The sequence below is a fragment of the Panthera onca genome, chromosome D4, assembly GCF_046562875.1.
Source record: "Panthera onca isolate mPanOnc1 chromosome D4, mPanOnc1 haplotype 2, whole genome shotgun sequence".
Taxonomy (NCBI): domain Eukaryota; kingdom Metazoa; phylum Chordata; class Mammalia; order Carnivora; family Felidae; genus Panthera; species Panthera onca.
Window position 1 is genome coordinate 88,662,836 of NC_138351.1, and position 10,980 is coordinate 88,673,815.

The 10,980-nt window shown below is 60.6% G+C and overlaps 1 protein-coding gene across 5 annotated transcripts in view; it reads left to right on the forward strand.

Moving 5' to 3' along the window:
* USP20 (ubiquitin specific peptidase 20) overlaps nucleotides 1-10,227 on the forward strand; it is a 44,158-nt gene extending 33,931 nt beyond the window's left edge. For 4 of the 5 annotated variants that reach the window (XM_078436379.2, XM_078436377.2, XM_078436380.2 and 1 more), the window contains 11 exons: nucleotides 2,688-2,721; nucleotides 2,914-2,959; nucleotides 3,724-3,904; nucleotides 3,991-4,117; nucleotides 4,544-4,713; nucleotides 4,795-4,876; nucleotides 5,810-5,918; nucleotides 6,793-6,895; nucleotides 8,206-8,277; nucleotides 8,669-8,845; nucleotides 8,988-10,227. In XM_078436379.2, the coding sequence (XP_078292505.1) occupies nucleotides 2,688-2,721; nucleotides 2,914-2,959; nucleotides 3,724-3,904; nucleotides 3,991-4,117; nucleotides 4,544-4,713; nucleotides 4,795-4,876; nucleotides 5,810-5,918; nucleotides 6,793-6,895; nucleotides 8,206-8,277; nucleotides 8,669-8,829 (1,085 nt within the window). In that variant the 3' untranslated portion in view covers nucleotides 8,830-8,845; nucleotides 8,988-10,227. The remainder of the gene's footprint in view (nucleotides 1-2,687; nucleotides 2,722-2,913; nucleotides 2,960-3,723; nucleotides 3,905-3,990; nucleotides 4,118-4,543; nucleotides 4,714-4,794; nucleotides 4,877-5,809; nucleotides 5,919-6,792; nucleotides 6,896-8,205; nucleotides 8,278-8,668; nucleotides 8,846-8,987) is intronic. The other variant, XM_078436381.2, reaches the window with a different exon arrangement.
* Nucleotides 10,228-10,980: the final 753 nt, after the last annotated feature.

A 10,980-nucleotide genomic window follows, 5' to 3' on the forward strand; every position in this document is an offset into this window, starting at 1 on the left:
ACCCGAGCCGAAGTCGGACACTCAACCGACTGAGCCGCCCAGGCGCCCCTGAAAATTCCAAACTTCTAATCATGGCTCCGTCTTTCTGGTGATCAGCCCCAATCCCAGAGCCATCCAGAGTCACCTTGTTAGGACAAAAGCCACTGCCATCACCTAGGAAATTCCAAGAGACCTTTAGAAGCCTGCCAGGAAGTGGGGTCAAAGGATCAAAGACCAAATATCAGAACAGATGATGCTTCTAGTGCTCTTACCACTTAGGAAAGTAGAAGGACCTTAGGGAGTGTGAGCCAGGAACCTGGGGCAGAGGCCAACAGCTGTATTTTCCACGGTCTCACGGCCATCTTTGTCCGTGTCTCTCATCGATGACATGTGGTTTCTGCGTACAGATCTTTCACCTCCCTGGTTAAACGTCTTCCTGTGTGTCTTATCATCCTTGACCCGATTGTAAATGGGTTTGTTTTTTTGGTTTCTCATTCAGATATTTCACTGCCAGTGCACAGGAATGCCGCTGGTTTTTATATGTTGAGTTTGTGCTCTGCATCTTCCCTGAATTCATCTGTCAGCGCTAACAGTTTTTTGGGGGAGTCTTTAGGGTTCCTATGTGTAGGATCGCGTCATCCGCATACAGGCAGCCTGAGCTCCTTACCTCCTCTTCTCCTTTTTGGACGTCTTTTATTTCTTTTTCTTGCCTAATTGCTCTGGCTAGGACTTCTAGTACTGGCTAGAATAGGCCTGGTGAGAGTGAGCGCCCTTGTTTTGGTCCTGATTTTGAAGGAAAAGCTGCTAGCTTTTCACCATTCAGGATGACATTGGCCGTGGGCCTGTCTTAGGTGGCCTCCGGTATGCTGAGGCGTGTTCCCTCTACACCTAACCTACTGAGACCTTTTATCGTGAAAGGGTGTTGAAATTCATCAAATGCTTTTCCTCTCTGGGTTGAGAGGATCAGATGATTTTACCCTTTATCCTATGAATGTAGAGTATCCTGTGTATTGATTTGTGTGTGATAAACCATACTTGCCTCCCAGGTTTAAATTCCCTTTGATCATGGTGTGTGAGCCTTTTAATGTGATGCTGAATTCGGTTTGCTAGAATTTTTTTTGACGATTTTCCCGTCAACATTCATCAGGGATATTGGCCCATCGTTTTCTTTTCCTTTAGTGTCCTTATCTAACTTTGGTATCAGGGTGCTGCTGGCCTCATAAAATGAGTCTGAGAGTGCTCCCTGCTCAGCTTTTTGGAAGTGTTTGAAAAGGATTGGTGTTAATTCTTTTTTTTAAATGTTTGGTAGAATTCACCGGCAAACCATCTGGTCCTGGACTTTTTTTGTTGGGAAGTTTTTACTTTTTACTACTATTGCAAGGTGGAAAGAATACTGTTCTAATCTCCTTATTACTGGTCTCTTCAGATTTTCTCTTTCTTCATGATTTAGTCTTGGTTGTATATCTCTAGAAATTTGTCCGTTTCTTCTGGGTTATCTATCCAATTTGGGGTACAGCGAATTGGACACAGTGCCTCTTGTGATCCTTTGTGTTTCTGTGGTGTCAGTTGTAAGAGCCCCCCTCCATTTATAATTTACTTACATCCTCTCTGTCTCTGCTTTTGCTAATCTAGCTAAAAGCGTTTTCAATTTTATCTTTTCTGAAAACCGACTCTTAGTTTCACTGATCTTTTTTTTTCTATTGTTTTTTTCTCATCTCTGTTTATTTACGCTCTAATCTCTGTCGTTTCCTCCCTTCTGCCAAGTTTGGCCTTAGTTTATTTTTCATTTTCTCTTTCATCGAAAAAGGTTGTTTGAGATCTGTTTGCTTTCTTAATGTTGCCACTTATTGCTATGAAATTCCCTCCTAGACTGCTTTTCCTGCATCCCATATGTGGTGGTATGTTATATTTTCATTTTCATTTGTCTTGAGATGCTTCCTGAGTTCTTTTGAGTTTTTCTCTGACCCGTCAGTTGTTGAAGAGTGTGTTGTTTCATGTCCACATGTTTGTGAATTTTCTAGTTTTCTTCCCGTTAATGGTTTCTCGTTTCATACCGCTGTGTTTGGAAAAGATCTGGATACTATATCTGTCTTCCCAGGTTTGTTCCAAGTTTGCTCTGTGGCCCCACAAAGGATCTGTCCTGGAGAATGTGCCGTGCACACTTGAGAACGTGTATTCTGGTGCTGTTGGGTAGAATGTTCTGTCTGTGTCTGTTAGGCCCACTTGGTCTGTAGTCCTTCAGGTCTGGTTCCCTTATTAATTTTCTGCCTGGATGATCTGCCCAGCGTTGAAAGTGGGGCGTTAAAGTCCCAACTGTTACCGTATTGCCGACTCTTTCTGCCTTTAGTTGTGTTAATATTCGCTTCCCATATTTAGGTCCAGTGGGGTTGGATGCATATATTTACAATAGTTACCTCTTCTTTTTGAATTACCCCTTTATCACCACATGGTGACCCTCTTCGTCTCTCCTGACGGATTTGGACCGAAAGTCCGTGTTATCTGATACCAATATGGCCACCTCTGCTCTCTTGGTTTCCATTTGCAGGGAATGTCTCCTTCCATCCCTCTCTCCCAGCCTGTGTGCCCTTAACACTGAAGTGAGTCTCTTGCAGGCAGCCCGTCGGGTTGTGTGCCGTCAGCATAAATGATCGTGTCCACCTCTGCCATTCCCTGTCCCCGCTAACCGTTGTCTGCATTTACTGCTCTAGGTGACAACATGTACAGCTGTGAACGGTGTAAAAAGTAAGTGTGTGTGTGTCCTGGGGCCTCTCCCCCGCTTCCCATTCCGACCCCTCCGTCCGTCTGTGTCCCGCGTACTTCCCCTGCTCGCCCGGGGAGTTTGACCCTGACCTCACAGACGTGCCCCTGTTGGGAGGGTGCCGCTCTACCCCCACACCCGGACACTCACTGCTTCTCGCCCGTTGTCCCTGCCAGGCTGCGGAACGGGGTGAAATACTGTAAGGTCCTGCGGCTGCCCGAGGTGAGTGGAGCAGCGCCCCCGCCCCCGCCACTGCCTGTCACTGAGCATCCTTCCTCCCCCAAGAAGCCCGGGGCTGGGGAGAGTTGACCACTTCAGGGGGGAGTCCACTGCTTTGGCTGAGAGGCCTGCTGGGAGGGGTCTGGACGGCGACGTGGGCCCTCCCTCAGCTCCTCCCGCACTGTGCCAGTCCCAGTGGGACTGGGGCGGGCGTGGGGCGGAGGGTGCCACCCCGGGGACGGTGGGTGTGCGGGGAGGCCTCTCTGGGGGAGTCCGTCTGAGTGGGCCCTGAGCGCGGGGGCTGTGTGGGCCTCGTGGGGGCGAGGGGGGAAGGAGCCGGCGGGCAAAGCTCCGAGGCAGGAACGGGCTCACTGAAACCTGAGCAGAGAGGAGCGGTGCCCGAGAGGCGGGAGCTCGGGGCCGTGCCGAGCAGGTTTGGGACGCCCGTCTCGGCAGCCGTCGGCGTGGCCCTGCCGTCACCCGTGCCTCTCCTCGTGCCTTGCGGCGAGCCAGCTCGGCTCCCACGTGGGGCTCTTCCCTTGTTCAGGCGGCTCGGTGGGTGTGACCCACCCACCCGCCTGGGCCTCTGGAAGGCTCTAGCCGCTAGGTTCCTTGTTTTCACCTGAATGGCAAGACCCGAGTGGACCGAACAGCGGGCTGGCGGGTGTCCCAGAGCCTAGCCTTGAGACCCTGCCTGGTTACCAGGGCTCGCAGGGCCCCAGCCAGCCCCGTCTGGGGGGACCGACACCTGCCCCCGGTCCCCGCAGATCCTGTGCATCCACCTGAAGCGCTTTCGGCACGAGGTCATGTATTCGTTCAAAATCAGCAGCCACGTCTCCTTCCCCCTCGAGGGACTTGACTTGCGTCCATTCCTTGCCAAGGAGTGCACGTCGCAGATCACCACCTACGACCTCCTCTCTGTCATCTGCCACCACGGCACAGCAGGCAGTGAGTCCGGCCACCCCTGCCCCTCCCTGTCCCCGTCCCCTAGGCCACCCGTGACCCGCCTGCCCCTCCCGCCCCTCCCGCCGCAGGTGGCCACTACATCGCCTACTGCCAGAACGTCATCAACGGGCAGTGGTACGAGTTCGATGACCAGTATGTCACCGAGGTCCACGAGACGGTGGTGCAGAACGCCGAGGCCTACGTCCTCTTCTACAGGTGGGGGCCCTGGGTGGGCCGTCGGGGTAGAGCTGGTGACCTGCGGGCCTGGGCGTCCCGCCCCTGGCCCCTGGGGCTTCCGTCAGGGTGGGTGGGGCCTGGAAGGGCTCTAGACTCAGGCAGCAAGGGTTTCAGTTTGGAAGAAAGAGCCCTGTGGCCACCGCGGGAAAGTGGGAAGCCCAAGAAGTCGAGTTTGGGTCTTCCGTGGTGGTCCCGTGGGAGGGGACGGTGGCCGGAACTCGGGCAGGGGTGGGGCTCAGGCAGGGGGAGTGGTGGTAGGTGGCCCCGAACACACCTCTGCCATCTGTGGCTGGTGCCCCTGCATGGAGTGAGCCCAGGCACAGCTGCGCGCAATGCTCCTGCCCCAACCCCCTCCCACCTCTGCCCTACCCCACCCCACCGGCCCTCGCCTCACCCCTGCCCCAGGAAGAGCAGCGAGGAGGCTGTGCGGGAGCGGCAGCAGGTGGTATCCCTGGCCGCCATGCGGGAGCCCAGCCTGCTGCGGTTCTACGTGTCCCGGGAATGGCTTAACAAGTTCAACACCTTCGCGGAGCCGGGGCCCATCACCAACCACACCTTCCTCTGCTCCCACGGAGGTGAGGGCGCCTTCTCTGCGGTGGGGGCGCGGGGCGGGCGGCCGAGCCCCCAGCTCCCCGTCCCTCTGCCTTCCTCCCCAGGCATCCCGCCCAACAAATACCACTACATCGACGACCTGGTAGTGATCCTGCCCCAGAACGTCTGGGAACACCTCTACAACAGGTAGGTGCCGTGCCTGCCTCTTCCGGGAGGGCCCGGCGCTCGGCGGGGCAGGGAAGGAGCTCGGGGAACGGACGCCACCGTGGGCCCCACGCCGCCCTCCACTCCGGGCAGAGCCGCACAGAAGCGGCTGCAGGGGCTTCCCTGGCACACGAACTGCAGGGAAAAAGACACTGGTGGGCATCCAGCTGGATCCTTCCGGTCAGGAGGGACAAAACCGGCTCAGGCAAAAGCAAGCGTGTTGGTCCCTGTCACAGATAGTCCTGGGAGCGCCGGCTTGGGGCAGGCCCGGCTCGGGTGGCCTTCAGGCCCAGGTGGCTCTGTGGACAGGTGGGCAGGACATGCCATGCCCAGCACGTGCTCAGACGGGTCGGGACAGGCTTTGCCCCGGCCGCTGGCAGGTCAGGCGCGGACTCTGCCCGGTTGCAGGACGGTGGGCCAAGCCCCACAGGGAGATGTGTCCCCATATCCCGCGGAGCTCCACCCTCCTGCCCGCAGAGGGACAACCTTCTGCGTCCCTTTGGCATCGTCCCCGGGGTCTGGCCGGGTGGGCTCTTGGCCGCAAGGGCTCCCGCCCAGCAGCCAAGAGAGGAAGCGAGAACGTTAATCCCTCTTCAGCCATTAAACATCTGTTTGTGACACACCCGTGCCGGGGCAGGCCCTGTGCCGGGTGCCGTGGTCGTGCTGGCACACGGGTGCCCTTGCCAGACTGGCGAGGAAGACAGAAAAGCGAACGGGCTGTGCACAGGGCACCCAGGGTTGCAGCGTTGGGGAGCCTCCCCAGAGGAGGAGAAACCCACCACGTGGAGGGCGGTCGTGGCTCTCTGGCAAGTTCTGCTGCCTCCCCTACTGGAACCCGCCCCTCAGGGCTCGCGCTCTCTCTCCCTCTCCCCCTCCCTCTCCGCTCCCCCCTCCTGGCCCTCCCTCCCGGTGCAGGTTTGGGGGCGGCCCTGCCGTGAACCACCTGTACGTGTGCTCCATCTGCCAGGTGGAGATAGAGGCACTGGCCAAGCGCAGGCGGACGGAGATCGACACCTTCATTAAGGTGCGTGCGGGTGGGGGTGGGGCGCCTCTCGCCTCCGCTGGGGCCACGCGGGGATTTGGGGACTGAAGAGCCGCGTGCAGCCAGGCTCCGTCTGGAAGACGCGTTCTGTGGGGAGAACGGAGTGGCCAGAGGCCTGGCCGGACATTTAAGATTTTACCAGCAGGAGGGCGGGCTTCGGGAGGCTCAGGTCCATCTGCCGGGTGTGCTGGTAAGCCACGGGCACCGTGGCTCGGGGCTGGATGGTTCTTTGTCGTGGGGACTGGACTGCGGGTGATAGGACAGTTAGCATCCCTGGCCGCCTCCGTGCCAGCCACACGAAAATGACCTCCAGACGCTGGCAGTGTCCCTTCCCCCTCCCACTGAGAACCATGGGTGCTACCCACTGACCCCGAAAGGGGCGTTGAGTGAGAAAAATCAGGTGGCAAAACAGGACCCAGGGCGATGCCGTGTAGGAAAGGGGCTCGTGCAGTGCGGTGCTGGGGCCCCGGGCACACCCCGGCCCCGGGGCTGTTCAGAACAGGCGACCGGGGGCCATCCATCATCCTGTAGCAGACGCGTAGGTGAAAGACGTTAAAGGACACTGCGCTCTGTGCCCACGAGAAAACAAAACGCGTCAGAATAGTTAACGAGGGAGTGATCGGCCGCCGTCCGTGAAGTGCGGGAGAGCCGCATCTGCGTGCCTTCTCCCTTGGATTAAAGTCCTTGAAAAGACATCGGGTGGCGGGGCCGCGGGGGGACGTTCCTCTGAGCTTGTCTGGGGGCCCCGCGGTTTCTGCCTGGAGGATCTGGTGTCTTCTGAGAGTCGAGGGTGCGGGTTGGCGGGGTGCTGGGACCATCCCGCCGACCCTCCCCTCTGCTCCCCTGGCCGGCCCAGCTCAACAAAGCCTTCCAGGCCGAGGAGTCCCCCGGCGTCATCTACTGCATCAGCATGCAGTGGTTCCGGGAGTGGGAAGCCTTTGTCAAGGGCAAGGACAATGGTGAGTGGAGCACGGGCCTGGCACTCCGCCCGGCCGCCGGGAGGGCCCTGGGGCTTCAGATCTGCGGGGAGGGCCCCAGGAGGCGGGAGAGGGGGTGCCTGGGGTGGTCGGTGGCTGCCCAGCAGGTTTAGGCGAGCGCCCGCCTCCTGGAGGAGCGAAGAGCACTGGGTGTTATGCCAGCCCGGCGCGCTGGGGTCGCTGTCCCCACCGGGCTACCTAGCAGGGGCCAGACCACCCAGTGTCCTGGAGCCACGCCTTCTTGCTGTAGTGGGAGAGAAGCCGTCTGGCTCCGCCCCTTCCCTCCCCTTCTCTCCTGTTCTCCCGTCCCTGCTGGTGCCCAGAGGAGGCCTTCTTTCCTCCTGCCAGGCCCTTTCCTTTGAGGGTTCTCTTGCCCTAAATACTAGATTTTAGTGGATAGATGGCTTCAAGCTCTTAGGAAAGACAGTGGACACAGTGTCCTCTGACCCCACGAGTTACAGAGGCGGAGACAGGCCCCATCACAAGGCAGCTCCCAGAGCCCTCTGCAGTCCCCTGCAGTCAGAAACAGCCGAGCCTGAGCCCTGGCCTGCCTGCGGCCACCCTCACCACCCTCAAGCCCCACACTTGGGCTCCCAGACCGGGGGGGGGCTTGGGGACCTGGCAGGGTCGGCAGAGCCAGTGGGTTCTGTGAACGGGACATTTGCCTTTCAGGGCATAAGCTCCAGCCAGGACTCCGGGAAAGGGGAGGGAGGGAGGGACCTCACCGCTGTCCAGCCCGTGTCAGGCGGCAAGGTCCCAGGGACACCCCGAGGCCTCCCTCGTGTTGGTGGAAGCAGTGGGGCTTGGCCCTGATGGAGAAACGGGCTCTGGAGCTACAGCCCTACCTCCGGCCCCAGCCTTATTCCTGCCAGCTCTTACCTGGGCTGTTGCTTCCCCTGCTTCTGTGACGGCTCTCAGATCAGGTGGTCGAGGCTTCCGTGAGGTTTCGGGAAGGGTGCCCGGCGCGTGGCAGCTGCCGTCTACAGTGAGGGGTCTGAAACTAGCTCGTGGGTCCCTGAAGTCCCCCATGCGGGCTCCAGGGATGCTACGAGTCCCTTCTGGCTCTCAGACTTCCACGCACGAGCTCACACCTGCCCCTGGAAGGACGTCACACTGACCCCCTGCGGCCCGGACAGCCTCTCGGGGGCCACAGGTGTTGGAGTGACGCCTTGAGAATGGCTCTTACCTGTTGAGAGGCGGAGGGCCGGGGTGGGGGTGGGGGGGGGGGCTGGGGTTTCTTCCCGCCGCTGCAGAGGCCCAGAGGTGCTGAGCCTGAGCTGTTTCTGTTCCAGAGCCCCCCGGGCCCATTGACAACAGCAGGATCGCACAGGCCAGGGGAAGCGGCCACATTCAACTGAAGCAGGGTGAGTTTCGCCGGCTCCAGCCCTGGGCTTCTGGGCCGGCCGGGCTCCCCCCCATCCCCGCCCCCCAGCTGCCAGTCACAGTCTTCCCAGGAGCCCCCGCCGCTCACACCCGTGCCCTGTGTCGGCCTCCACCTGCCCTTTGTGTGAACCCCATACCCCCGGAAACGGGGCGCAGAGATGCACCCTCTGGGGTCCTGAGAGCACAGACGTCCTGCTGGGGCATCCTGGATTTGCATTTCACCGCTTTGCACGGAAACGCATAGTTGCGCTCCCTCCCTGTCGGGGCCTGCACCTCCCGGAGCCCCCACTGCCGAAGACCATGGCGTCATCAAGGGAGTGAGGGGGCAGACGTGAGCCCGGCCCCGACCCGGTGCCCTCTTGGGCCCTGCAGGAGCTGACTATGGGCAGATTTCGGAGGAGACCTGGGTCTACCTGAACAACCTGTATGGCGGTGGCCCCGAGATCGCCATCCGACAGAGTGTGGCCCAGCTCCAGGACCCAGAGAGCTTACACGGGGAGCAGAAGATCGAAGCCGAGACCCGGGCCGTGTGACTTGGTGGGCCAGTCTGTAAGTCCCCTCCCTTTCCAGAGACCCTCTCGTGTTCCTGGCGTGTTGGAAGAGCGCGTCCCCGAACACACCTTCCGGGAGGCTGTTGGGAGAAACCCTCTCGTGGGCCCCGCCGGGCTGAGTGCCCCAAGTGTCCCCACAGGCCCCTGCCTTCGCCCTCCTCCCAGCAGAGGGCGCGTTTGTACCCCGAAGACAGGCCGGCCACTTTGGAAACCCAGATGTGTAAAGAGGCAGAAAAGTTGTTTCGGTTCAAGCGAGTCGTGCCACAACCAGGAAGCGCATCCACCGCAGGCTGTTCAAACGGCCGAGGCTCGGCGACGTTCGTTAACTTGGGTGTCCGTCCCCGTGTGCCACGAGCGTCGTGTCCCCAACCCGCCCTCGCGCTAACTCGGGCCCGGCTTTTGTCCCTGGGGCTCGCAGTCAGGGACCGTGGCCGTCCAGCACGCGGACTCACAGCCCAGAGCTGGGGAGCAGGGTGCCGAGCACGCGAGGTCGGGGTGCGGGGGCCAGCTCCTCCCTGGGCCCCGCTTCGCCCGACTCCGTGGCCACAGACAGGCTCCGGAGTCCCACACTGCTGTCAGCGTTTCTCCTGCACACTAGCGACTCTGGACTCACGCGCGATCGGGATCCGGGGTGGGGGCAGGATTTGTCAGTAGAGATGACTTCTGGAGGCAGCTCCGTCCCTGTGCTGCCCCATGGATTGGCTGGAGCTTGCCCCCACCGGGGAACCGGGTGATGAGACAGAGGTCCCCCGCTGTCACTGTCTCTTGCTGCTCACGCGGCTTCCCTGGGGGCTGGCGCTAGAAAACACAAGCTACCCCTTCCTCCCCGCGCTGTTGCGCGCCCGTCGTGGAAGTATGTTCTGGATGATGCCGAGCGAGGCCACGGCTGGGGCGGTCGGGGTGAGCACGGGGGGCCTGGGTCTCGCTTCCCGCGGCACTGAAGCCCCTGGACGAAGCAGCTGGGGCGGCTGCCCCTGGGGCCAGAGTGAGTGGGGGATGGGGAAGGGGTCCTGGAACCGAAGCCCCCACACGCCGTGGCCTTCAGTCTCTGTAGAAGCAGATGTCGGTGGAACTGCCAGGCCGTTCAGGCAGAGCCCCGAGGCTCTCGACGCTGAAGCTCGCAGCTCGCTCCTGCCGTCTCTACCTGGCTCCTTCCCCACCGAGGCAGCATGTGATCAAAGAACCAGCCGCTGTGGAATCCCTTGACCTTTGTCACAGTCTTCAGAGAGCCGCAGCGGCCACCACGCCTCAGAGCCGGGCGGCCGCACGTCACCCTGGCCAGGACGCACAGATTCCGCGCCAGGTTGTGAGCTCGCCCCAGGTCTGCGCGGCCTCGTTTGTGTCCAGAATGTCATAATAAATACGTATGCGTCCCCCACAGCCCACGCTGTTGTCTGTGCGTCCGCGCGGGGGGTGTAGGGGGGGTGCGGAGCCGGGGTGATCGGCGTCACCGATAACTGTGCCAGCGGGGCCTCTGCGTGGCTCTGAACCAGTGTCTGGAAGCCGCGGGAGCGGAAGAGGAAGAGGAGTCTGCCTACACGCGCCGGCCTTTCCCCGGCCGCGTAGAGAAGCAGGGGCGGGGACCGGGGAGGGGGGGCCGGGGGTGTCGAGGCCCCGCATCCCACAGGCCGGTCCCCTCCTGGCGCCGTGCCCTGGCCACTCCGAGTAACCCCGCATCGAGCAGGGGCCGCCCTCCCTGGGCCGGGCAAGGCCGCCTCGCGGCCCCGGGGACCTTTCCCTCGGCGCACGGCCGACATTGTGCCGGCGTCACTGCATCGCGGTGGCCGGTGTCCAGCTCCCTGACGTTTAGTGACGCTCGTGTTTTATTTGCCCCACGGTTTGGGGTGGTTTTGTTGCTACTCCGTGGGGTCTGGTGGGGAGAGAAGAATTGGCGGCTTTTATGTATTAACTTGAAACACACGTGCTCGTGAGATCCCCTCACACGTGAGTGTGCAGAAGCGTGTTCAGCGCCGAGAACGGTTCCTCGGTGTCACCATCACCGGTCCCCACGGACTGCTGTGGGTCCCTCCTGAGCACGCCTGCCACCTCGCCCCACCCCAGAGGTAGCCCCTGGCCTCCGTGGCCGCGTGCGTCTGTGTCTAAGCAGTATCTTTAGCTTTGCTCGCATTGGAA